This window comes from Ahaetulla prasina, chromosome 6 (assembly GCF_028640845.1).
Source record: "Ahaetulla prasina isolate Xishuangbanna chromosome 6, ASM2864084v1, whole genome shotgun sequence".
Lineage (NCBI taxonomy): Eukaryota > Metazoa > Chordata > Lepidosauria > Squamata > Colubridae > Ahaetulla > Ahaetulla prasina.
Genome location: NC_080544.1, coordinates 20393107 through 20421033, shown reverse-complemented (window position 1 = coordinate 20421033; position 27927 = coordinate 20393107). Strand labels below are relative to the sequence as shown.

The 27927-nt window shown below is 41.6% G+C and overlaps 1 protein-coding gene across 4 annotated transcripts in view; it reads left to right on the top strand.

The window, feature by feature from the left end:
* RUFY2 (RUN and FYVE domain containing 2) overlaps window positions 1–27927 on the top strand; it is an 86184-nt gene that overhangs the window by 7064 nt on the left and 51193 nt on the right. For 3 of the 4 annotated variants that reach the window (XM_058189427.1, XM_058189428.1, XM_058189429.1), the window contains exons 3-12: window positions 2258–2375; window positions 4413–4514; window positions 7879–8002; window positions 9114–9175; window positions 10978–11043; window positions 14113–14182; window positions 15469–15570; window positions 16244–16360; window positions 17618–17785; window positions 22274–22371. In XM_058189427.1, coding sequence (XP_058045410.1) covers window positions 2258–2375; window positions 4413–4514; window positions 7879–8002; window positions 9114–9175; window positions 10978–11043; window positions 14113–14182; window positions 15469–15570; window positions 16244–16360; window positions 17618–17785; window positions 22274–22371 — 1027 coding nt within the window. Of the gene's footprint in view, window positions 1–2257; window positions 2376–4412; window positions 4515–7878; window positions 8003–9113; window positions 9176–10977; window positions 11044–14112; window positions 14183–15468; window positions 15571–16243; window positions 16361–17617; window positions 17786–22273; window positions 22372–25170; window positions 27910–27927 lie in introns of those variants that run through there. The other variant, XM_058189430.1, reaches the window with a different exon arrangement.

The window sequence follows — 27927 nt, the reverse complement described above, 5'->3', positions numbered from 1 at the left end:
ATCTGACTCCTATGACCCCACTTCACAAAGAGGGATTCACAACCGGCAATCTGAGGTACAGTGGTCTCCCTCGGTTCTAGACTCTCCTTAAAAATTACTCAAGAGAGTAATTTTTACTTCATTGCCAGTTTTACTTCATTGGATTCTGAATGACTTATGAATTTGGTTCATTTGTTTTGACCAGCTAATTCCCATTATTTCTTGGCTGTCTAGAAGTGTGATCTTGGCTTTTTTTTTACTTTTTCTTCACTTGTTATTGGGTACAGTTGTAAGTTTTATGGCTGGCTGCAGTGGCTGTAAAAAAAAATCACTGACATGTCATTAAATTAAACTTGTTGATGCTGTATAAATAAAACATATTAATGTTTACAAACATCCCTAAGACAGGTTGTCCTCAATTTACAATCATTTGTTTAAATGATTTGAGTGGTGCAGGCTGCTAAACAGCCTGTTATTAACAACAGCTGCCTGCAATTACTGCAGGTTCAAGTCCCACCAGGCCCAAGGTTGACTCAGCCTTCCATCCTTTATAAGGTAGGTAAAATGAGGACCCAGATTGTTGGAGGAAATAAGTTGACTTTGTATATAATATACAAATAGGATGAAGACTATTGCTTAACATAGTGTAAGCCGCCCTGAGTCTTCGGAGAAGGGCGGGGTATAAATGTAAATAAATAAATAAATAAATAAATAAATAATGACTGAAGTTACAAGGGCACTGAAAAAAAGTGACTTATGACTGCTTTTTTACACTTAATGACCATTGCAGAACCCCATGGTCACTTTGTCAAACTTCAGAATGTGCCACCTGGCATGTATTTACGACGGTTGCAGTGTCCTGGGATCATGTGATCAACTTTTGCGACCTTCTGATAAGCAATATCAATGGGAAACCCAAATTCACTTAACAACTGTGCTGCTAACTTAAAAGCTGCAGTGATTCACTTCACAAGTGAGGCAATAAAGGTCATAAAAATGGGGCAAAACTTACCTAATAATAATAATAATAATGTTTTAATTTGTATACCGCCCTTCTCCCGAAGGACTCAGGGCGGTGAACAGGCAGATAAAATACAGACATACACAATAGTTAAAACAACCCTTAAAAAACTGATTTAAATTTGCCCAAAAATTAAAATAACATACACCCCCATAAAATTACAAAAATTTAAAAACCCATCAAATTCAATTAAAATTAAAGGTAAAAATCAAGCTAGTCCAGCCATACGAAATAAATAGGTTTTAAGTTCGCGGCGAAAGGTCCTAAGGTCAGGTAGTTGTCGAAGCCCGAGAGGAAGTTCGTTCCACAGGGTCGGAGCCCCCACAGAGAAGGCCCTCCCCCGGGGGGCCGCCAGTCGACATTGTTTGGCTGGCGGCACCCTGAGGAGTCCCTCTCTGTGGGAACGCACTGGACGATGGGAGATAGAGGCTGGCAGTAGACGGTCCCGTAGATAGCCCGGTCCTAAGCCATGGAGCGCTTTAAAGGTGGTAACCAATACCTTGAAGCGCACCCAGAAAACAACAGGTAGCCAGTGCAGTCTGCGCAGGATAGGTGTTACGTGGGAGCTCCGAACCGCTCCCTCAATAACCCGCGCAGCCGCGTTCTGGACTAGCTGAAGTCTCCGGGCGCTCTTCAAGGGGAGCCCCATGTAGAGAGCATTGCAATAGTCCAATAGACCTAACAAGAGTTTTGCTTAGCGACGGAAATTTTGAGGTCAGTTGAGGGCACCTGTATTCGTATGTGTCTATCCTGTAAGTATCTCAGATGCCTAGGCAGGGCTGGGCTTCAAAATTTTTAGTAAGGGGTTCTCTGCTCGGTTTTTGGCGTGGCCATGCTGGGCGTGGCCTAGTTGGCCTCCTGCATCACCCGCAGGGGAGGTGTTTTTGCCCTTCCCAGGCTCCAGAGGTTTTCCTCCAGTCACTGGGAGGGCGAAAATGGCTTCCCCAGGCCCTGGAGGCCCTTCCCGAATTTCCAGTAGGCCCGTTTTTTGCCCTTCCCGAATCTCCATGCGCGCCCTGCACTTAGCTGCATCCAAAACGGGCTGCGTGGGGACTCCTGAGAAGGGTGGGGTGGACGGCCACCAGGAGTGGGATTTGGGGGTTCTCTGAGCTGCACAAAATCTTAGCTACAGGTTCTCCCAAACCCCTGCGAACCCCCAGCGGCTCACCCTTGTGCCTAGGAAACAAATGTATTAAATGTTCCAAGAAAATAAAATAGAGTGTAAAAAATCAAAATGTGTTTATTTTTCTCTTCTAGTAAAGAAATCTTTTCTAAGTTATAATAAAACAATATGGGGCCCTCTGGAACTTGTAGAGAAATTGTATCCCGAAGCTGAGGAGATTGCTGCTAGCGTTAGAGATTTACCTGGTCTCAAGTAAGTTGTTCTACTGAAATATTTCCTTCACTGCTTTCCATACATAAATCATGAGAATGAAATGAACAAGAATCCATCTTCCATAGTTAAAATGTATATAATTTTTCTTGATAGAATATTCTTTAGATGAAATAATGTTGTTATTCAAAATTGTAAGAAAGGATGACATGAGGTTTTATCTGATGCAAAGGAAGTAAGATAGAAATTCTATTGGATTCAGATTATTTGCCCATTTATGGTCTAAACCGGCAGTAGTTTTTTCAGGTTTTTAAGGCAAGGTTTTCCAATTAATACCATAGAGTGCCAAAAATTGAAGCTGGGATCTTATTCTATTCTCTGTTCTCCCATTGAGCTGTATTCCTTTGCAACTGCCAATACTCATATGAGACCTGACAGTGGGAATATTTGTGTTAAAGTACAATCCATCAATCTCTGACCCAGCAGAAAAGTTGGGTTGTGTAAAATTTGCTATTCTGATTCCCAAACCCTATTCTACTCAGACACTGGAGTATTCCTATTTTAAAGGGGGATTTTGTTGCATGTTTCATCTGGCATTGCCTGATGGGGAACCAATCATAAATAAATAAATAAATAAAAATAAATAAATAAATAAATAAATAAATAAATAAATAAATAAATACTCTCTAACACTGAGGCAAGCCAGACAGGTGCTTGAAATGGCAGACCATCAGCGCTCAAGTTGCCCCAAATAGCCATCTCACAGGTTGTAAATGGGAAGGAGAGGTGCAAGATGAAGTGGAAACGATGGAACTCCTATTTTTGATTAGTGCTGCAAGACAATGCTGGTAGCAAGTCTACTTGTCATTTTGTGGTGGATCTCAGCCCTGATCATGTATCGAACCACATTCCTGATGGATTATGCTAAAATTGTGTCGAGAGAAAGTGACTTTTGAGGTGGTTCAGCCATGGGGTGAAATATGAACCTGGCAGGAATATCTGGTTACCACAGTAGGTCTACAACACATGAGGATGAGCCCAGTGAAAAATTGTTCTTATCACAAATTAATCAGGGGAAGATTTAATAAAATAACTAGAATATTAAATGTGATGTGATTCAGAAGTGCTAATTTTAAAACCAGGAGCTGAAATAAAGAATTATTATAGGTACCCATGTCATACAAGACACTCTTAGTGCCTTACAAAAGTAGATTTAATCTTTCCGAAGCTTGCTGTCAGGGTTCCGATGGATGTCTTAATTAAATCATGAGCCTCCAGCCAAACTTCAAAAGAAATCCAGTTATTTATTAGGAGCTTCATGTCGGCATGTTCCAGGTGAAGCCAATTCTGATCCCACGTAATTTATGCCCCAATCATGACCCTGTTTCTCCCCTCACCCCAGGGTGTGTCATCAATCACATTCACCAGTGGAGCAATTTCGTGGGTTGTAGAGATCATTCCCTTCCTGCCGCTGTGGGTAACCCTGGGAGACAGCCTTGAGACAGATATGTTTGGAATGTGCTTCTGTTTTTGGCTGCCGTGCTGCTTCGTCAGTTTCCCATCCCCCTTGCCTATGGCAACTCGAGCAGGCCAGGGATGCTTTGCGAGTTGACACTTTCAGTAGAATAGAGTCCTATGGAGTATAGTCTCCTTTGGATGTACCCCTCCAAGTCTCAATGATTCACCCCTAGATGGAATGACCCGGCCTTTGAACTTATACCAACTGTCCATTGCAGAAACTGCAGGGTATTCATTGATCTCTTCTTCCTTGGAAAAGATCAAAATGGGATGGTATTTGCCCAAGACAAATACAGAAGAGGACATTATCTTTTATTTTGTGTCTTAAGAGTTTTGTCAAATAAATGTTTAAATCAGAAGTTTTTTTAAAATAAAAATAAAAACAACTTTTTGTTGACCATGTAAATTGGCTAAAGTTGAATATAGAATGGTTGAGAACACTGTTCCAAATAAAGATGGAAAATGGCTTAATCCCTCTCTCTTTATTGGAAGGTCTGTTGACCAGGGTTAGAAATGACAGCTCTGCCTAATGTGTCTCTGTGCTGTGAATTTTTAAACCAGGACTTCCTTAGGACGTGCTCGGGCTTGGTTACGTTTGGCACTTATGCAGAAAAAGATGGCTGACTACCTCCGATGTCTCATCCTTCGGAAAGATCTCCTTGGGTGAGCCCTTATCCAGATTCCTATTAAAAACCAGTGCTTTGATTGTGAACAGAATTGTGCACATTGATCGTGTTGCACTGTAATTCGAACTTAGCCAAAATATTTATTTTCTTAGCTAAATAAAACAGCTGATGTTTTTTTTTTATTTGTCACAACATTATATACAAACACATACAATGAAAGGAAACAATAGGACAGGAACGGTAGGCACTTTTGTGCACTTATGCACGCCCCTTATAGTCCTCTTAGGAATGGGGTGAAGTCAATGGTAGATAGGTTTTGGTTAAAGTTTTTGGGAGTTTGAGAAGAGACCACAGAGTCAGGTAGTGTATTCCAAGCATTAACAACTCTGTTACAAAAGTCATATTTTCTGCAATCAAGATTGAACCGGTTAATTAAGTTCGAATCTGTTGTTTGCTCTTGTATTATTGTGATTGAAGCTGAAGTAGTCTTTAACAGGAAGGACATTGCAATAGATGATTCTGTGTGTTAAACACAGGTCATGTCGGAGTCGGAGGAGTTCTAAGTTTTCTAATCCCAGGATTTCAAGTCTGGTGGTATAAGGTATTTTGTTGTTTACAGAGGAGCGGAGAACTCTTCTTGTAAAATATTTCTGGACTCGTTCAATTGTATTAATGTCAGAGATGTGGTATGGGTTCCAGACAGGTGAGTTGTATTCAAGGATAGGTCTAGCAAATGTTTTGTATGCTCTGGTTAGTAGTGTAGAGTTTTTGGAAAAGAAGTTATACAAAATTAGGTTTACAACTCTTAGAGCCTTTTTTGCTATGTAGTTGCAGTGGGCTTTGGCACTTAGATCATTTGATATGAAAACTCCAAGGTCTTTAACCAACATCAGTAAGGTAATGTCCATCAAGCTTGTACTTAGTGTTTGGGGTCTTTTTTCCAATATGTAAGACTGAGCATTTGCTGGTTGAGATTTGGAGTTGCCAAGTTTTAGACCAATCGGATACAAAGTCAAACGTTACCTTAGTTCTAGCAGCTTCTAGCATTTCACTTCTGAATTATAAATTTCAATAAAATGTTCTCATTGATTGACTTGACATCTTTATTTTTAAAAATTTTGGTAGAACAAAAAAGAAAAGGGGACATTTTAATGATTATTCGGGTTTTGACAGTAGTGTAGTATAAACCAGAAGTCAACAATGCAATGCCTGTGGTGTTCCCAAGCAGCACTTACCACAACAATGGCAATAATCTCGCTTGGATTACTGCAATGCTCTCTACATGGGGCTCCCCTTGAAGAGCACCCGGAGGCTCCAGTTGGTTCAGAATGCAGCTGCGCGGGTGATAGAGGGAGCCGTTCGTGGCTCCCATGTAACACCACTCCTGCGCAGGCTGCACTGGCTACCTGTGGTCTTTCGGGTGCACTTCAAGGTGTTGGTTACTACCTTTAAAGTGCTCCATGGCTTAGGGCCAGGTTACTTACGGGACCGCCTACTGCTACCGATTGCCTCCCACTGACCCGTGCGCTCTCACAGAGAGGGACTCCTCAGGGTGCCGTCCGCCAAGCAATGTCGGCTGGCGGCCCCCAGGGGAAGGACCTTCTCTGTGGGGACTCCCACCCTCTGGAATGAACTTCCCCCAGGACTCCGTCAACTGCCTGACCTTCGGACCTTCCGCCGCGAGTTGAAGACATACCTATTTATTCGTGCAGGACTGGCATAGAAATTTTTAATAGTTTTTAATATTTGGATGTAAATTTTATGGGGTTTTTATGGTTTTAAATGGATTTTAATTTTGGCCTTATATTCAATAAGTTTTTTAATTATTGTTTTATTGTGCACATAATTATTGTTTTATTCTGGCTGTGAACCGCCCTGAGTCCTTTGGGAGAAGGGCGGTATAAAAATCTAATAAATAAATAATGTCTTTTGCTGTTTAATATATTCTGCAAATTTGCATCATGCTGCCAGCTGTTGGAAAAGGTGCCTACCCAGGGCATAAAGTGTACAAAATGCAGTTGCACACCATTTAATTTCATACTTGCAGAACTAGGCTTTTTTTTTCTTTAAAGCAAGTTTTCTCTGTTTTGTTCAAAAAATTCTAGACAAGGAAGGTTATTCATGTTACTTTCCTTGCGCAAAGCATCTGTTGCTTGGGGAGTCTTCTCCATCGTTGTGCAAATATTAAATCCAGTATTTGATGCTGTTTGCTGCTTTCTCAGCATATTATCACCTAAAGTGCTACCGATGTTAGTTGATCAAGCACCTGCCATTGGTTGCATAGTAGTGGGACGTGCAACCATTATCAGGTTTACTTTTTTTACTTGTGTTGACATTGGATACAGCTTAAGCGGCCTGCCTCTGCGTGATCTTTGGTGACAGAGTCAGCATGGTTAGAATCATGAGATACATATTCGTGTATCATTGGAATTAGAATAGAATAGAATAGAATTTTTATTGGCCAAGTCTGATTGGACACACAAGGAATTTGTCTTGGTGCATATGCTCTCAGTGTACATAAAAGAAAAGATACCTTCATCAAGGTACAACATTTACAACACAATTGATGGTCAATATATCAATATAAATCATAAGGATTGCCAGCAACAAGTTATAGTCATACAGTCATAAATGGAAAGAGATTGGTGATGGGAACTATGAGAAGATTAATAGTAGTGCAGATTCAGTAAATAGTTTGACAGTGCTGAGGGAATTATTTGTTTAGCAGAGTGATGGCCTTCTGGAAAAAACTGTTCTTGTGTCTAGTTGTTCTGGTGTGCAGTGCTCTATAGCGTCGTTTTGAGGGTAGGAGTTGAAACAGTTTATGTCCAGGATGCAAGGGGTCTGCAAATATTTTCACGGCCCTCTTCTTGATTCGTGCAGTATACAGGTCCTCAATGGAAGGCAGGTTGGTAGCAATTATTTTTCCTGCAGTTCTAATTATCCTCTGAAGTCTGTGTTTTTCTTGTTGGGTTGCAGAACCGAATTAGGGGGGAAGATGCAGAAGAAAGGTGTTAGATGATATCTCTGTGGACCGTGCAGGGCTTTTTTTTTAGAAATTGTGAAGGATTCTGCCATACCATCAAAGTCAAAGAAATATTTAACTACAGCTTAACAAGCTTTTGTAGAGGGGAAGGGGCATAGAGGAAATATATGGTACTTTGTTTTGGCCTTTGACAATCAGTAGGGCTAATTCTAATCTATGCACCTAGGCAAGTTTTAAACTCCCAATTTTGCTACTTTGCATCCTTTTAAACAAATTCCATAACAATGGCACCTGTTTTCATGAGGAAGCCTGCTTGTTTTTGAATTGTCGCGTTGAGTCATTTTGACATTGGTTGGCTATGAAACTGACCAGTAATTGACAATGTCCTTTAAATTATATGAAAATGCTTTTACAGGGAATTTTATGAATACCATGCAGTGATGATGGAAGAAGAAGGAGCCGTCATTGTTGGATTGCTTGTTGGGCTAAATGTCATTGATGCAAACTTGTGCATAAAAGGAGAAGATTTGGATTCACAAGTAAGTAGATTCCACAATATTATAGAATATGTAGCCTTCGAGCAAATCTGAAGATCTTGAATAAAATAATTCAAACCATTCATTTCAGTCAATCAATCATTTAGGAACTGTTTTTCTCCCATGTAAACAATTTATTTTCTTTGAAGCACTATGAAAATCTATATATTGCAGATCCAGGTAATTCTGCTTCTGCAGAATACTGGAAGATTTTACAATAAAAAGGGTTTTGACTGGATGATCTTTCAAGTGTAGCATGACTATTTTTTTCTCCTTGTAAAAAATTGTTCTATGTCCTTTCTTCAGGATGTGTATGAAATCTATGTTTTGGCTTATATTTAGATCTTAATATTGTAAACTCGATGAGATGGCTTAAACATTTGAATAATGAAAAAAATATCAGTATTGTATTATAATGTAAGGTTATCTCTAGCAAGGGTCTCCAACCTTGGCAACTTTAAGACTTGTTCACTTTAATTCACAGCTGGCTGAGGAATTCTTGGAGTTGAAATCCACAAGTCTAAAAGTTGCCAAGGTTGAAGACCCCCTGATCTATAGAATATTTATTTTAACTAGCACACCTTCGCTCATTTGTGGATCCTGCCCATTGCTCTTGATCCATTATGCATTCGGTCCATTGCCGACACAGTTGGATCTGGTGGTTTTTAATCCCTGAGAGCAGATGCAGGGGAAACGGGTTGTTGCAAAATGGCCTTGGTCACTATAATCCAACCCATTAATGTGATCAATATCAAATCTGAAATTTCTTATTCTGTTGAATTGGATTAAATATCCAGGACAGGGGTCGGCAACCTTAAACACTCTAAAGGGCCACAAAGTCCTAACCGGAAGCCTCTATTTAATTCTGGAGCTGACCGGAACTCCGGTTCCCCCATCAGTCTCCTAATGCGGCATCCTTTTTCCTCTAGCTGTCCTAACCCAAAAGCCCTATCAATTGTGGAGCTGACCAGCAATGGAGCCTCAGCAGAGGGATGAAAGAGCCACATACGGCTCCAGAGCCGCGGGTTGCTGACCCTTGATCCAGGAGAATGAAGCTTATCCCTTAAGTGTTCCTTTATTTCATTTTGCAAAATTGGAATATATTTTTTTAAAGGTTGGCGTAATTGATTTCTCCATGTACCTAAAGAATGAAGATGACGCTGAAGATAAAGAAAGGTGAGTTTTAGTAGAACTTTTAGCACGTTGAACTAAATGGTTGAAAAGCCCACCATCCTGCAAGGAAATCAAAAGTTTCCTTCCCCTCACAGAAAATATTCCTTCTGTTCAGACGAAGGGAATCTTTACACACGATCCATTTTATATCATGTTGTACCTAATGTGGGTTAATTCCAACTGTCAAAGCCTTCTAAGGCTTCACACATATTGCATGCCTATGTAACCATCTACTCCAACCAGATTCATGAATTATTGCTCTTGTTACCCTGACTTCATGAGGGGACAGGGCTGAGGCCAGAAATGGCTGGATTATGCTGTGCAAGAACTAGCCATGGAGATGTTAATCTGGCCCCTCAGGGCTGGCTTTCTGGGTGGGCTTTGTTTTTCTAATTCCTTCAAGTCCTTGCAGTTTCCTTGGCATCTTTGGAGGTGGTTTGCCATTGCTTCCTTCCTAGGGCTAAAAGAGAGGGACTGGCCCAAAGTTCACCCAGCTGGCTTTGTGCTTGAAGCTGGGCTAGAGCTCAGTTTTCCACACTTCTTGTCCACCGCTATAACCATGAGCTCAAACTGACTCTCTCTTCAAATTAGCGAAGGGCGAAATTTTACTTTTTAAAAATGTATTTATCAAAATATAAAATACGGTATATAGATAAAGGAAAATAAAGGAGGAAAAAGGAAAAGGAAAAAGGGGAAAAGAAAGCCTCAAAAACAGGCCGAAAAAAGCCTCAAAAATGGCCAGAAAAGCCTTGAAAACAGGCTGAAAAAAGCCTCAAAACTGGGCTGAAAAAAAGAGTCAAAAATAGGCTGAAAAAAGCCCCCAAAACAGGCTGAAAAAGCCTCGAAAATGGGCTGAAAAAAGGCTGGAAGAGGCCCGAAAGAAGGCCTGAAAATGGGGCATGAGGAGGCTAAAAACTTTTTCTTGTTGTTTTCCTATTCTAAATTTAGGTGCATCTTTTAGTCAGGTGCGTCTTATAGTCTGAAAAATATGGTATTTATTTATTAAAACTTTATGTCCCCATCTTCCATAGAAGATGACTCTTATTTGCCCTTGCTTATTTTACTGATGGTACTTAAAAGTGTTTTCTCTCTCTCTCTTTATTTTCATCTGTGTTTACCTTTACTCCATTCTTTTGTTATGTAAATTTCTAGGAGTGTGGAAAAAAAAGTTGTACATTTTGGGGCCACAGATTTCAAGTGCAAAAAGCAGAAATCATGGAACAACTAAAAAGAAAATCAGCAGAGTCTTTTGTTTAATGAAAGGGGATTGTTTAATTCAGAAATGCAGAACAGATGTATGAACAGTCAATCTATGAATATCTAATACACATTTGAGGAAATGGATAATCAAAGTCATATGTGAATCCTTAAAGGAGAGATGGACTTTCAACATCAAGAGTTCCTGAGGTCCCTTTATGACCTGCAGATATGCTGGCTCAGGAATTCTGGGATTTGAAGTCAACAGGTCATAAAGGGACCATAATTGCCCATCCCAGTCTTAGAGCAATGTTCAATTTCCAATTTTGTGAGAAAATCAAAAGAAAACTTTTTTTTAACAGACTCCAAGTCTGTTGTCGGTGGTTTCCAGTTAATACTAGTGCTAATTACACAGAAGGTTCTCAATTTCACGCCAAGTCAAGAATTCAGATATTGTTTTTTTTAATTTATGGAGAACATTTATTAAGACAATGTATTTCCGGAATAGTAAATGGAAATTTTTCACATGCAGTTCTCGACACTCAGATCTCAGATCAAATGTCTCATTAAACATTAAATATTCAAAACTAAAATTATTTTTTTTTTAGAAACGACCACGTTGCTGCAATATTGGATCAGAAGAATTATGTTGAAGAATTAAACCGGCAATTGAAGTAAGTATAAGTTGTGGTAGGGACCGGTGCCTTCTATTTTAAAAACAATTACTTTGATAATTATCCGGTATTGAAATTACTAGTATTTATGGAATAATGAATAGAAAAAAGATAAGTTGGGAAGGGCTGTGAAATGCCTTTTTGAATCCATGGATGGGGAGGGGGTTAAACATCAAGATGGTGACTACAACAAGATCAGAACCTGCCCCTTTTTCAAGTTCATTGCACACATGATCACAACTACCTGAACTAGTCCCTGCAGTTTTCTTGGCAATTTTTTTCAGAAGTGATTTGCCCTATCCCCACCTTTCCTTTCCTTTCCTTTCCTTTCCTTTCCTTTCCTTTCCTTTCCTTTCCTTTCCTTTCCTTTCCTTTCCTTTCCTTTCCTTTCCTTTCCTTTCCTTTCCTTTCCTTCCCTTCCCTTCCCTTCCCTTCCCTTCCCTTCCCTTCCTGAGAGAGGGGCTGGCCCGAAGTCTTTCAGCTGGCTTCATGCTTAAAGCAGAACTAGAACTCAATGTCTCCTGGTTTCCAGCTAGGTACTTTGCAGTCACAACCATCCTCTTGACTTTTAATCCCCATCCTGATAGAGCTTGGTCAGAAATACCTTATAATAGTTTACATAAAACATGTGGTTATGTTTTTAATCTGAGATATTAAAAGGAATTTATTAGCTATTATATCAAGGCATTAATATTGCCATGATAGCTCCCTTTTAATATGTTACTCTTATCAGGTATTGGTTTAGGAGTAAGACTAATACTGAACAGATGACACTTGGTTCTGTACACGTTTTCCGTAGGGCATCTGTTAAATGAATAAGTAAAATATATTTTTTTAAAGTATGAAAGGTATACTTAAAGACTTGTGTATCTTTCCAGTTGATATGACATGGCTGTTTAAAATTGTTGTTCATGCATGGTGGGCTTTGTGATGTCAAACAGAAGCAGCACTCCAATTCAGATCTCACTCCAGACTTACTCACTGCAGTAAGTGTGGATTAGAAAAAGCATAAGGGCTATGTCAGTGTGTACTGCTTTGTCCTCAGGTAATATGAACTTTCTCACATTCTTTAAGAGAACCCATCAAGAAGGCTGGTAGCAATAATTAGTCTTCTGCAGATCATAAGAGGAGAACAAATTAAATGTAACAATCATAGAATTAGTCCCTGACTTACAATCACAGTTGGGAGAGAAGTTGAGTTGTAAGTCATTGAAGCTGTAAGTTGAAGCACACAACTTTTCAAGTGGTTTTATGGTGCTCATTACGTGAATCACATGATCGTTAAGAAATCCACTTTTATGAATGGGTGGTTTCTTGCCGGAAACTGGCAAAAAATACTGCAAATTGCAGTTGTGAGTGGAACGCGAGGTTTTACACTTAGGGAGGAAAAACCAAAGGTACAAGTACAAATTAGGCAAAACCTGGCTCAAAAACAGTAACTGTGATAGGGACCTTGGAGTCTTAGTGGACAATCACTTAAACATGAGCCAGCAATGTGTGGCAGTGGCCAAAAAAGCTACCATATTTTTTGGACTATAAGACACACCTAAATTTAGAAGAGGAAAACAACAACAAAAAGTTTTTGGTCTCCCTTTTTTCGGGCCTTTTTTCAGCCCTTTCCAGTCTTTTTTCGGCCCATTGTGGGGGCTGTTTTCAGCCCGTTTTCAAGGCTTTTTTGGCCCATTTTTGAGACTTTTTTCAGCCCATTTTTCCTAAAAAAACAGGCTGAAAAAAGCCTTGAAATGGGCTGAAAAAAGCCCCAAAAGTAGGCCAAAAAAGCCCCGGAAACAGGCAAAAAAAGAGGCCCCAAAAACAGGCCGAAAAAAGCCTTGAAAATGGGCTTTAAAAAAGGCCTGAAAACAGGGTGTGCAGAGGACAAAAAATGGCTGGTGGGTGGGTGAGGCTTTGGTAATATTTAGTCTATAAGACGCACAGACATTTTCGCCCCCTTTTGGGAGACAAAAAAGTGAGTCTTACAGTCCGAAAAATACGGTAATACAATCCTTGGTTGTATAAACAGAGGCATGGAATCAAAATCACGTGAAGTATTAGTACCACTTTTTTAAGCCTTAGTAAGGCCACACCTGGAATACTGCATCCAATTTTGGTTACAAAAAAGATGTTGAGACTTTGGAAAAAGTGCAAAGAAGAGCAACTTAAGATGATTAAAGGCCTGCAAACTAAAACATACGAAGAAGGATTGCAGGATTTGGGTTTGGTTAGTCTAAAGGAGAAAAGAAGGACTAGGGATGACATAATAGCAGTACTCCATTATTTGAGAGGTTGCCACAAAGAGAAGGCGATCAACTTATTTTCCAAAGCACAAGAGGGCAGGACAAGAAACAGTGAATGGAAACTAATCGAGGAGAGAAGCAACCTGGAACTAAGGAGAAATTTCCTAACAGTGAGGACAATTAACTAGTGGAACAGCTTGCCCTCAGAAGTTGTGGGTGCTTCATCACTGGAGGTTTTTAAGAAGAGACTGGACAGTCACTTGTCTGGAATGGCATAGGGTCTCCTGTTTGAGCAGGGGGTTGGACTAGAAGACCTCCAAGGTCCCTTCCAACTCTAGTCTGATTCTGAATGCTGAAACTGGTTGCAAATGTAAGTTGATTGCCAAATGCACAAAATGCATTTGCACAAATGCACAAAATGCATGTGACTATGGGCAGGCAAATGTTTTATAACGGTAGGAAGTGCTTTACCGGTCATAACACACCCTTTCCAAGGCCATCATTATTTTGAATGATCATTAAACTCGTCATAAATCGAGAACTACCTGTATAATACCTTTTTGGATAATAGCAGTTAGCCATCTTTGGGTGATGTCAAAAAGCTATACCGGATCAGATCTTTTTGATATTGGGATACATCGTGGCTATAGGCTAGATAGAAGTCTTAAAAAAATCTGATAGAAAACACTGTGTATATTTTGAGGAGTGGTATCGGGTATCAGGATGCATTTGTTGCTGGGTGCCAAGTTGTTGCTAGGAGGTTTTGTAAATCAGTTTGTACTACTGCATAATTGTAGAAATAATCCTGAAGAATATTTTTTTTTATCCTTTTCAGTAGTACAGTCGGCAGCCTCCATACACGCGTTGATTCACTAGAGAAGTCAAACACTAAATTAATCGAAGAGGTATTGTCTTTCAGCAATATATACTTCATGAATTTCATTAATATATTGAACAGTGGTGAAATCCCATTTTTTTTACTACTAGTTCTGTGGGGCATGGCTTGGTGGGTGTGGTGTGGCTTGATGGGCGTGGCTTGGTGGGCATGGCAGGGGAAGGATACTGCAAAATCTCCATTCCCACCCCACTCCAGGGGCAGGATACTGCAAAATCCCCATTCCTAGCCCGCTCTGGGGCCGGCAAGTACCAGCAAGCTCTGGTACTTGCTGGTTCTCCAAACTACTCAAAATTTCCGCTACCGGTTCTCCGAACTGCTCAAAATTTCCGCTACTGGTTCTCCAGAACCTGTCAGAATCCGCTGGATTTCACCCCTGAGGTTGAAATTAGCAGTCTGTATTTGCATTTGGAGTTTTGTTTTGTTTTGTTTCAGCCAAGATGTTTCCCTTGGCCAAAGAGGTGCCTTGTGGGTTACAGAACATCTGAGCAGCGTGAGAATGGTGGCCTAGTTTCTTGGATGTTCTCCTTTTTGCTCAGCTGCAGTTAGCCATGAAATCCTGGTCTTATCTGTACAAACATGAATTTTTTTGCCATATAAAGGAGGAGCATCTGCAAGGATGCCCAAAATGTCAAGATGGCCATGCCCATGCTGTTGAAGCCCTCCCAAAGCCGTCTTGACCTTTTTGACCCCATGGACAACCTGGAAGTGTTGGACCTAAGAGCTGGACAGCCTCATGGACAACCTGGAAGTGGACCTTAAATTATGGAAGGAGAGTCCAGATCCACCAACCCATAGAACAGTCTCTCAGCAGCTTGAGAGAACATTCTCTCTATCTGCTGAGAGTCTGTGTACAACTGCAGTGGGGTATAACGTGTGTGTGTGTAAATTCCTTTGCAATTGTGGAAATCGCTTACTACAGGAATCCTTTCAGCAAGCTCTTTTAAATGATATCACATCTCTGCCTGGTACATGGCCTTTTACGAGTGGCCAAACTCATGGCGCTCTACATGTGAAACATTCCTTAGCTATTGTTAATGTTGGATTTTAATTGAGATTAATATCTTCAGTTGCAAATTTTGGATTTCTGCTTCCTGTCAGCTGCCATGAGTCCTTGTTTGTTGGCAATAGGAAAGGTTGAATGAATAAGCCCTGGATAAATAGGCTGAAGTAGTGCAGTGATGTGATGAGGAGACTGCGATGTTTTCATGCGGCGTTTTGGGTCTGGACTTGTTTTTTTTTGCCGTTTGAAAGCTTTTGGATTTTTTAAATTTTTGCATTCTACCTTTCTTTTAGTTGGCAATAGCTAAAAACAACATAATTAAACTACAAGAAGAAAACCATCATTTAAGAAGTGAAAACACACTCATTTTAATGAAAACACAACATCATCTGGAGGTATGATATTTTAAAATAATTCATGATTTGTATGTCACGATTTGCCATTTTAAATGTAATTTTCTATAAAAATGTAACATTTAAGCATTTTATGTACTTCAAGAATAGCTAACAGCTTCAGGGTGATACTTTTGGAAGATCGCTTGTAAATATACCATGCCATGAAGGGGCATTTAATTTATGCTAAACTCATTGCAAAATATATTTACACCCCGTTGTCAAGATAGCTAGGAAATAGGGGAACATTTTTTTAAATCTGAGCTAACATTAAACCTGTAAGATTAGAAAGATTTTGTAGGCAGGGTAGAAAAATGTCTAGAAAGACAAAGTAACCATCTGCAAAATATTCAGAGAGGGAGCTTTTTAAAACTGCAGAAATCAGCAGGATGGTTTGAGTTTGAGGAAAAGAACTGAAAAAGGGTGAAGCAGTTCATCACAAACACGAAGAAAACTTAGGAGTTCTTGGCTACCTAGAGTGTGTATCTTTGGCAACTTTAAGACTTGTGGATTTCAACTCCCAGAATCCTCAGTCAGCATGGCTGGTTGGGGAATTCTGGTAGCTGATGTCCACAAATCTTAAATTGTCAAGGTTGGGCATACCTGCTCTAGGAAGAGGTCTCTTTCTGAATACCAAAGTATTTAAGTACAATAATTTTCCTTATTTTCTTTGTAGATGAATAAAGTAGATGCCGAAGCAGAACTTCAGACATATAAGCATTCCCGACAAAGCCTGGATGAAATGTACAATGAAGCACATAGACAGCTTCGAGAAGAATCACAGTTAAGACAAGTGAGTGGGTGTTATATAAATTGCAAATGGTTGGTTCTGCATATTTTTTTGGAGTTACATACAGGTTGTCCTTGACTTACCACTGGTGACCGTTCAGAGTTACTACTGACCTAAAAAGGGGACTTACGACTCAGATTTAAAGTTCTGACAGTTGGGCCTCTTCCATGGTCACATGACTGAACTTTGGACGCTTGACAACAGAGTTGGATCTATAGCTGTTTGCAGTATCCTGCAGTAATGTGACTATATTTTATGACACATTTGCCAAAAACTGTCAGCAAAACTGCCCATAACAAACCACTGGTTCACTTCATGACTTAATGACCATGGTGGTTTGCTTAACAACTATGTGGTGCCCAGGGTGTGGCATGAAGGCAACACAGCCAGAGAACTGGTATGAGTCCCTGTATTGGCACCAACTTTGCCCCCAACATCCCGTTTATTCTCTGGCCTAGAGAAAAACTCTCCCACAAACCGGCAGCAGCTTCTGGCTACAGATACTCCAGTCCAAACACTGTAAGCAGAATGACTGCAACCAATCACTCCAGCAGGACGAGATAATGAGTCCCAGAAGTGAAGTATAATTCCAGCAAGACAAGATAAGCACACAGAAGCGCTGCACTAATTCAAACAGTCAGGAGGAATGCTAGGAATGCAGGCCACAACTCTCAACACTACATGACTTCAGTGTTAGTTCCCGACTAACGCCCCTCCCAACTGCCTCTCCTTTAAACTCCATCCCCAGGTGTGCCTTGTGAAGGGAATCTGGTCCCTCTCCTTTCTCGTAAGCCGTGCAACCCACATTGCTCTTTTCTGCGTTCTTCCTTGCATGCCCTAGGATGAGGAAAGGGTGGGCCTTGGTCTTCATCTGAACCCTCTCTCCCTTGTTCTACCTCTCCCCTGTTCTGCCCAGCATGACTTTGCCCTTCCCCAGTTTCCTCCACAGCCAATGGAGCCACTCTCTCTCAGCTGTTTGTCTTCCATCTCAGATTCAGACTCAGATGGGGGCATGACAAACTATTGCAAGAAAGGTTGTAAAATCATTCTGGTGACATGACTGACCTAATTTACGACTGTTACGACATATGACTTCAATGGGTAGGCTCAATTACAGTTGTATTGCAAGAACTACCTGTACTTAGGTAGTTGCATGCAGTTCTCAATGATCAGTCATGCTGTTTTGCTAGAACTGTTCAATTTAAAATAAAACACAAGATTTTGGGAAGGTGTAAGCTTGTTTGTTTTTACCTTTTGTAGGATATAGAGAATGAATTGATGGTCCAGGTTGGTATGAAGCATGAGATCGAACTTGCAATGAAGTTATTGGAGAAAGATATACATGAAAAACAAGACACTCTTATGAATCTGCGGCAACAGCTGGAGGAAGTCAAAGTGATAAATACAGAAATGTATCAAAAACTGCAGGTAGTTCATTATTTATATTTTGAAACCAAAATATATAAGTGTAATGCAGTGGTGTCTGGTGGTGTTTGGGGGTTTGATTCAGGGGTGAAATGCTCCCGGATCGGACCGGATCACGCAATCCAGTAGTGATCGTGGCCAGTAGTTTGACGATTCAGTAGCAATGGCGGACCGAAGCTTTGCTCACCTGCCCAGGTGTCATTACTTCCTGGTTTTAACCAGGAAGTAATGTGTTTTTTAACTTTCTGCGCGCGTGGGGTGTGTGCGTTTCCGAACCGGTAAGGAAGGTAAGTAGATTTCACCCCTGGTTTGATTCCCACCCCCACCCCGGGATATCAGGGTTAACTGTTGGCTGTTATCCCAAAGCATCTTTATCCCAAATGCACCGGTACCGTATATGTGGTACCTTGCTCAATAGTAGTACCTGTGAGAGGGATCTTGGAGTCCTAGTGGATAACCATTTAGATATGAGCCAGCAGTGTGCAGCAGCTGCTAAAAAAGCCAACACAGTTCTGGGCTGCATAAACAGAGGGATAGAATCAAGATCACGTGAAGCGTTAGTACCACTTTATAATGCCTTGGTAAGGCCACACTTGGAATGTTGCATCCAGTTTTGGTCGCCACGATGTAAAAAAGATGTTGAGACTCTAGAAAGAGTGCAGAGAAGAGCAACAAAGATGATTAGGGGACTGGAGGCTAAAACATATGAAGAACGGTTGCAGGAACTGAGTATGTCTAGTTTAATAAAAAGAAGGACTAGGGGAGACATGATAGCTGTGTTCCAATATCTCAGGGGCTGCCACAAAGAAGAGGGAGTCGGGCTGTTCTCCAAAGCACCTGAGGGTAGAACAAGAAGCAATGGGTGGAAACTGATCAAAGAAAGAAGCAACTTAGAACTAAGGAGAAATTTCCTGACAGTTAGAACAATTAATAAGTGGAACGACTTGCCTGCAGAAGTTGTGAATGCTCCAACACTGGAAATTTTTAAGAAAATGTTGGATAACCATCTGACTGAGATGGTGTAGGGTTTCCTGCCTGGGCAGGGGGTTGGACTAGAAGGCCTCCAAGGTCCCTTCCAACTCTGTTGTTATGTTATGTTATCTTCTCTATCTGGGGTAACTGTGCCATTTGGGCAGAGTCATGAAATGGCTGTATGATATGCTAAGCCATGCTTGCTTAGCATCAGCCATCAATAAACATGTGAACGATCCAGTGGTGGGATTCACCGGTTGTAACAACCGGTTCGCGTCGCATGTGTACCAAACGGGCGCTTCGCACAGGCGCAGTACAATTGAAATCAGCTCCAAAGCTTACCTTCTACAGCCACAGTAAGTAAAACAGCTGAAATCCACAGCGGAAATCCACTGTGCCGCGCCTCTCAGCTAGGCTACAACCAAAGGAAATAGGTATTTATAGCGCAGGGGTGGGCGGGCCCAGCTGATCATGGGAGCTACCGGTACACCTGAACCAGTCTGAACCGGCAGAATCCCACCCCTGGAATGATCCTATATTAATAGTATGGAGCAGAAATGTCTGTGCAGCCAGTATTTTAGCTGGTAGTGGCTAACAATACCTAACAATAGAATCCTTTGCAAATTGAAGAAAACACAAGGGCTCGGTGGCTGATCAGCTTCTGCATGCAGAACTAAGGATGCGAATCCTTTCTTAAACACCTTAGCTTTCTTAAAATATTTTCCTGTGTAGTTGGAGCAGGAAAAGGAAAAACAAATCCAGGAGCATCAAAAATGAGGTTGCAGAAGGTAGCCAGATTGCATTTCTCTCTCTTGGTTATTTCAGGTTCAGACACTCCAAAGCAAACTAACCAAAACCTAGCCACAACTACAGACCCTGTTTTAAGATATACTTCATTAGGCTTAGTTTGAATTGTGAGCTGGATTCAAAGAACAAAGTCAGTTCCCACAAACTTAAGAGAACCTTTATTCTTAACCTACCACTATTCCGTATTGATGAGACTTAAAAGGACTGTGGGCATTTAAAGCAGACATGGTGACTGGTCGCAAAATGGCCGCCCTAGTGCATACATGGATATGCAGACAGCTGGAGATAGTTTTCAAGCAGCTACGGGAGCCTTGTAAAGCCTTGTGACTTTTCTACTGCTTTGAATAGAGGTGTTTGTGAAGTGCCGTTTTGGAATGTCTTGTGTAGTCCTAATAGTTTCCCTGTGTATTGGCTTCTTGTTACTCTTTTGAACTGTCTAGCCCAGTGTTTCTCAACCATGGCAGTTTTAAGATGTGTGGATTTCAACTCCCAGAATTTTGAGTTCTGAGAGCTGAATCCACCAATTTTAAAGCTGCCAAGCTTGAGAATCAGTGATCTAGTTCAGAGGTCTCCAACCTTGGCAACTTTAAGACTTGTGGACTTGTGGACTTCAACTCCCAGAGTTCAATTCTGGGAGTTGAAGTCCACAAGTCTTAAAGTTGCCAAGGTTGGAGACCCCTGATCTAGTTTATCAGGTTACTCCGACCAAGTCAGGAAAGTTCAAGTAAGGATGCAATATATAGGTAATCCTCGTTTAACAACTGCCCTGTTTAGCGACCATTTGAAGTTACGATGGTATTGAAAAAGTAACTTTGTGACCAGTCCTTGCATTTATGATTGTCACAGTGACCCTTCTGTCACGTGATTGAGATTTGGGCATTTCGCAACCGACTTCCGACAAGTAGAGTCTATGGAGAAGCCAGCATTAAAACTGCTACTCATGATGTCTCATGATGTCTTGCTTAACAATTGCAGGTGATTCACTTAATGGAAGCAGAAGTGAGATCATAAGTCCTTTATGGCACGTGATGGTTCACTTAACAACTAATAATAATAATAATAATAATAGTATCAGAGTTGGAAGGGACCTTGGAGGTCTTCTAGTCCAACCCCCTGCAACTACATGGCTTAGCACGGAGTTGCCAATTCCAAATATCCCAAAGGTGCTTTTTCAAGAGGCAACTGGACTTTCTGGTTTTTCTTTAAAAACGTCTCGCTTCTCATCCAAGAAGCTGCTTCTTCTTGGATGAGAAGCGAAACGTCTTCCAAGAAAAACCAGAAAGTCCAGTTGCCTCTTGAAAAAGCACCTTTGGGACAACCATGACCTGGATGACTGAGAATCTCCATAGATTGCTTAATATGTTAGTTAAGCTAGGACTCCCTGTACTTTCCCTTCCAGAAAGGCTAAAAAAAAAATAAAAAGCACTGGTCGCTGGCCTCCCTGTTCATACACATTGACAAAACAGTGCCTGTCTTGAAGGTACATTGTTTATTCTTGCCATCTACAGATACGATTCTGACATCAGCTACATTTCCCCCTCGTCTTTGTCCTTCCAAGTCAATTGAGTACATGAAGTGTTTTTGGAACTGAAAAACATGCAGTAGTTTTGCAGGACTGAAGTTGTCCTGATGAATGCTGGAGTTGTTTCCCCCCCCCCTATGTAGTCTACAGGGCCACTACCAGTGGTGGGATTCAGCCGGTTCGTGCCGGTTCGGATGAACTGGTTGTTAAATTGCTGTCTGGCCCTTCCCCTCCCTGCCCCTTCCAGGAGTCCCCGTCCACACCCACCGTGGCCCATTTTTGCTCCCAGAAGGCTGCAGGGAGGCTGTCGTGTCCCACTCCTCCGCTGATAGCCGGGTCAGGGAAATCCGAATCAGGCGTGCCTCTGCAGCTCTGCCAAAGTCCTAGCAAAGTCCTCAAGGCAGGCAGGAGACCAGAAAGTGACTTCAGCAAGATATGTTCGACTTTGCCTGACTCAGAGAATGCCAGAAAGCAGATCCTTTATATAGGCCATGGGGTGTGGCTCCATGACTCAGCACTTATCCAGGCCTGCCCCTCCCTTCCTTCTGACGCCGCCGCCTATCAATTCTTCTGAAGCGAGGGTCACTCCAGTCGGCAGCTGTTGGTAATTGACCTCCCTCAGGCTCACATGCTGTGGGGGAGGGGGAGGGGTCTAGTTGCTCCGTTTGCCTGGGCATGGAGCCAGGGCTGGGGCCGGGAGGTGCTTCCTCCTCCTCAGCCTGTCTGTGCATGGAGCCAGGGCTGGGGCCGGGAGGTGCTTCCTCCTCCTCAGCCTGTCTGTGCATGGAGCCAGGGCTGGGGCCGGGAGGCATACTAGGACATTCCTCAGCGTTCGGAAGCAGATAAGAAGGCCCCGGCTGCGGTGAGAGCGGGCAAGACACAACAGAGGCCTACTAGACCCAAAATGGGGTGCACCCCCTGCAGCCCGTTTCTGCTCCCAGGGGGGTGCAGGAAGCCGAGTGCCGCCTGTTACACCCCTTGGCCACACCCACCATGGCCACGCCCACCCTGCCCCATAAGGGCAGAGAACCAGTTGTTAAATGATTTGAATCCCACCACTGGCCACCACTGCTATTTTAGCAAAGATTTCAGCATTCAGAGCTGGTTCAGAGAGAAGAAAACAGCAGAAGAAAGAAAAGCTATACTGCATGATAGTTACCGTATTGTAATAGAATAATCTCTAATAATAGTTTTCAGATGAAGCCATGAAAGAAAAGAATGAAATAATTGGTCGCCTGGAGGATAAAACTAGTGAGATTACCGCAACCATGAAGCATCTGGAACAAAGGTACAACATAAGTCTTTTCAGTTTTTTCTTACTCATTTTCTCTTGCCCCATGTTAGTGCCAGAGAAGCCCTGGGCTTATATCTTCCTCTCAGGTGCAAACCTTGGCAAATTTTAATTGCATTTTTATATAATCACCACTATTTTTCATGCTCAGTTTAATCCCCAGATTCATAATCCGTGGCTTGAGATCTTGTTAAAAACCACAATCTCTACTTCAGATGCATTGACAAGCTGAGCGTCTGCCGAAAGAAAAAAATCAAAATAAACACTTCAAAAGTTTGTCTGACTAACTTACGACAAGGATGGTGATGATGGAGGAAAGTTGAAACTGAGTTTGATCCAACTTATGGCGTAGACCTTGGTTTAGCACTACATGCTAATTTGGCAGGTTATAGACCCAGTTATCTGCACATTGAGCCAAAAGGAATAGGATACAATTTTTCACATTTAACTTGCGCTTAACTTTAAATACACGATCGTGCAAGAACAGCCATAATTCAGGCTGATCTGCTTTCACAGACGTCTGTGAAACACAGAAGATGCATCCCCGAGTTGTGGGAATCCACTCTTCCTTTCTGCTCTAAATCACCTTATAGCCCATTTAGCAGGCTGCAGTTAGCTACTCCAAAACTTTTCTCCCTTTCGATTTTTCCATACTGTTAGCAATTCTTCTAAGCTCCCTTTGACCTAAATACCGTATTTTTCGGACTGTAAGACGCACTTTTTTGTCTCCCAAAAAGGGGTGAAAATGTCTGTTCGTATTAATAGACCAAATATTGACGAAGCCCCACCTACCTGCTGGCTGTTTTTTGGCCTCCACATGCCCCGTTTTCTGGCCTTTTTCGGGTCTTTTTTCAGCCTGTTTTTGAGGCTTTTTTCAGCCTGTTTTCAAGCTTTTTTCGGCTCATTTTTTTGGCTTCCCCCCCCAAAAAACGGGCCAAAAGAAGCCCCAAAAATGGTCCAAAAAAAAAAGGCTGGAAAAAGGCAGAAAAAAGGCCTGAAAATGGGGCATGCGGAGGCCAAAAAGTTTTTGTTGCTGTTTTCCTCTTCTAAATTTAAGCTAAAGATAAAGGTTCCCCTCGCACATATGTGCTAGTCGTTCTCGACTCTAGGGAACGGTGCTCATCTTTGTTTCAAAGCTGAAGAGCCAGCACTATCCGAAGACATTTCCGTGGTCATGTGGCCGGCATGACTAAACGCCAAAGGCGAACGGAATGCTGTAATCTTCCCACCAAAGCGGGTCCCTATTTTTCTACCTGCATTTTTTACGTGCTTTCAAACTGCTAGGTTGTCAGAAGCTGGGACAAATAAGTCCCGTGACAAGTGAGCTCCCGTTACGCGGTACTAGGGATTCGAACTGCTGAACTGCCGACCTTTCGATCGACAAGCTCAGCATCTTAGCCACTGAGCCATCACGTCCCTGTCTTTAGGTGCATCTTATAGTCCGAAAAATACGGTATAATGCTGTGCTAGGAGCAGCAAGCACAGCACGGCAGTAGAGGATAAGACTTGGATCTCCTTTTAAACGCAGACTGATGATGCATTGAAGGACGAGTTGAAAGATAGCAAAGCCACAGGGAATATTTTCAGTCCAATCCAGCCCGCCCCCTCCTTTTTTTTTTTGGCTAGAGTGGCCTGCACAGCCTTCTGATACCAGCAGCTATAAGGCTATCAGAAAACCCTGAGAGGCTCAGCTTGCACATGACCTGCTATATCTTGTGTTTGGCTGATTGCTATAGAATTCAAATTTTCAAGGGCTTTTTTTTTTTTGTTGGTTAAACTGGTTTCCTCATCCATGCAGCAGGTTGCATGTAAAAGGGAGTAGTTTGAGAAGCAGGTTATATTTTTGTTGATACTAGTTCCATGAAAAGAGATTAAATATAAGGCAAGATGTACATAAGAGCTTAAGTGCTTGTAAAATCACTAGAGTTGAGGCTAGATATTAAAGTTAGAGAATTGGCAGTATTCTGAGGGAGTGTTCCCCTTTATTTCTGAATTGATTTCGCTTGTTAGCAGAAATTTCTAGTAGAGAATGATGTTTCTAGCCATGGTTGATTCAGCCTCAGATCTAAGCCAATCTTATTTCTCCCTTACGAAGCCAAGAGCAAATTTAGACTTACGGTGAAATAAACCATCTATCCTGGTTAAAGGTGTTTGCAGGCTTGTGTGTCAAAAAAAAAAAATTTAGCCTTGATCAATACCCTTTTCACCAGGGGTATCCAACACCCTGAATTCCCCAGCCAGCCATAGAGTTGAAGTCCACAAAGTTGCCAAGGTTGGACAGAAAAAGGAATAGGGCTTTGATTAAAAAATTTTGACCAACACATCCTTGAGGGCACTCGTGTTCTGATTCAAGAGTAATGCTAAACATACCATAGAGTGAGCTTTCCAGTTTGCTTAGCCATTCATATTTCTGGGGGAAAGCAAAATGAGGAGGTCTAGAACAGGATACGCAAAAAAGCTTATTCCTTCTCCCCCCCCTCCCCCCCGCCGCGCAATTCCTGGCTTGTGAATTTGCACACAGTGCAGTTGTCCAATCACCATCCTAGAAGTATGTTTAAAAAATTGTTGACTTTCTAATTGCTTAAAATGTAAACATCCATAGTCTCATCGTTGTTTTCTTTTTCAATCCAGTCTAGTGAACAAAAAAACATGATTGTGTATTAAAACGTTAGTAAGCATGAATATTCTTTTATTGACATCGTTTTTCCTCTTTCTTTTTCTTTCCTCCTTTATCCCACATTTTTGGATTTTTTTGTTGCCTTTTGTCTTTGATTTTTATCCATTTGACATCTGAAGCGACAAAGAATTGTTAACACAGACTAGGACTATTGCTATGACTTTGGTGAAATGCTCCAGCCGTGAAGGGCAGCCCCAGTACAAGCTGGTTAAAGATATATCATTTTGAAGTCATGATTCTTGCAAAGCAATTCATAATGGAGCAAACAGTCAGCAGTGCTTACACAAGGAAAATGAGCTTTGAATTACGATGCTTGGATTTGAGTCAAGTCTTGTCCATGTATTTGGTTTACTTGGGATGTCAGTGTAGTTATTCTCATTAGACCGTGTTTCTGACACCGATTTCCTGCTTTGTTTTTCCGAAAGGAAGTGACAATAGAAATCTTAATTTAGCATTTTCTAGTTGGAATTGATCTTTTCAAAATCACAGTGTTATTATCTAGAAAATGATAAACAGAGACCGACTTTAAGTTCAGCTAGCACTATTTTTATGACAGTGAAGTTGGTAGGGGGGAAGAAGTTCAGAAAAGATCTTTTAGATTGTAATTCAACCTCTGTTTACATAAATCTTTTCTTGGTGTTTTGATAAGGGCAAGAGTTAAACATGGTCTTCCGAATGATCTTTAAATATATTAAATCTTTGCACAAAAATGTTGTTTTTAAGAAGTGGAGATGTGCCCCACAATTATGCTGGGAGAATTATATTTTGCTTTAAAAAGAGGACTTAAATTGGAAATCCACCATGCTTTGAACCGAAGAAGTAGTGCAATGAAAATGAACTGGTGGACATTGGTGAAGCATAAAAACCTCTTTTGGTGGAACGTACGTTTGCATCTACTTTGTGGTACAGAAGAAAGAGGGACTACGGAAATCCTTTTTATTTATAGTTGATAGCAGTCAATCATGGAATGGAAATTGTTCGTCTGTGCTTGGATGTCTGCCTGGGTAGAAAGGCTTTTACAGTTAATCTTTTGGAAAGGGGCTTTCTCCCATGCCCCTGCCTTTAAAGCTGAGGGGGAATCATCTTTATAGATGAGGGAGCTTTAGGAACATATTAGCAATAGAGCACGAGTGTTGGGGGTGGGTTCAGAAAAGTCAAGATGGCAGCCACAGCCATGCAACAGAAGCCCTGCCCGCTTTTTACGCAGAATGCATGGGTTGAGGGTGAGACATTAATGGCATAAGTGGCTGCTGGCATTTGGAGATTTTAACTAACTCCCATCCTCACCCCATGTAACAGACATCCTTGCATTAGAACTCAAGATAAAAATCCCCTTTCAACCTTCTTTACTGAAGGTTTACTGGATGGTTTTTACGAACTTCTCTAGGCATAGGCAGTGTTTTCAAATGCAAGATCCCCACCCCCACCCTTCAAAGTGAGGCTAGCGCCGTGTCCAGGGGTGGGCTTCAAAAATTTTAGCAAGGGGTTCTCTGCCCGGTTGTTGGGTGGGCATGGTCATGGTGGGCGTGGCCAAGTCAGCCTCCTGCACCATGGGGGGGGGGTCTTTTTGCCTTCCCTGAGCTCCAGAGGCTTTTCTCGAGCCTCCGAGAAGACGAAAACGGCCTCCCCAGTCTCCGGAGGTGCTCTGGAGGCTGGAAACAGATACTGAACTTCCGGTAGGCCTGTTTTTTGCCCTCCCCGAGCCTCCGCACACGCCCTGCACTTACCTGCATCCAAAATGGGCCATGTGGGGACTCCTGGGAGGGGCGGGGCCAGACAGGAGTGGGATTTGGAGGTTCTCTGAACTGCACAGAATCTTAGCCAGAGGTTTTCGCGAACCCCCAGCAGCCCACCCCTGGCCATGCCTAAAAAAGCTCAGTGCACAGAATCACTTCACACTTTGATTATTCTTGGAATATAGATGATCCATGGGAATATTATCAGTTTCCCTTTTCCTTAGAAAGAATTTTTGGAGCAACTTGTGTATGAGATCAGAAAAGAAGTGACAGGAAAAGTCTAGGTGGATTGCTCTACCAGGCAGTATATATCTGTTTTCTTATCCGCTCTCAACCCTGGGTGGGAATCCCAACTATTTACATAATGCCATAGCTATTACATTAGACCAGTGTTAATGACCACAAAACTGATCCAGACAAGCCGCATTAGACCAGTGTTTCTCATCTTTGGCACACTTAAAGATATGTGGACTTCAACTCCCAGAATTCCCTTGCAACGAATTGTGGCTGAGGAATTCTGGGAATTGAAGTCCACTCAGCTTTATCTTGTCAAAGCTGAGAAATACTGAATTAGACAGTCAGCGACTTTCCTTGGCACGTATTGTGTTGGGCCTCAAATACACTATTTGGGTCCTAGTTAAATCATCCAGAGTTCTGCATCAGTAGGAGATGAAAGTCAAAAAAAACCCAGTCAAGATGATGGCTGCAACCAAATGGGCAGGACCTCCATTATGGTTCTTTTCACTGCCTTTGAGGACGTCCCTGTGCCCTTTCTTTCTTTTGTGAAGCCAGTTGGCTGGGCTATTTGAAGTTTGGTTTTTCCTTTTCAAAAAAGAAATCATATTCGTAAGAGTTTATATGCTCAGCGCTCTGTATGTATGAAACCTAAAATATGTATTCACTCTGCTATGATGGCGCCTGTTTATCATGGATCCGAAATAAAAAAATGGAGAAATTTATGGATGTTTTGTGGTGATAGTGAGATGCATAATTTGAATTTGTAGGCATTGTCTGGGTCCCTCATTTGAGTTAGTGAGTTTATCCCCAAACTTTGTTTTCATTTAGAAATGTTCTATTTCCCCATTTTTTTCCTTTTATTTGTCTTCATCCTTTACATCCAAATTCTAGCTTCAGTTTTAC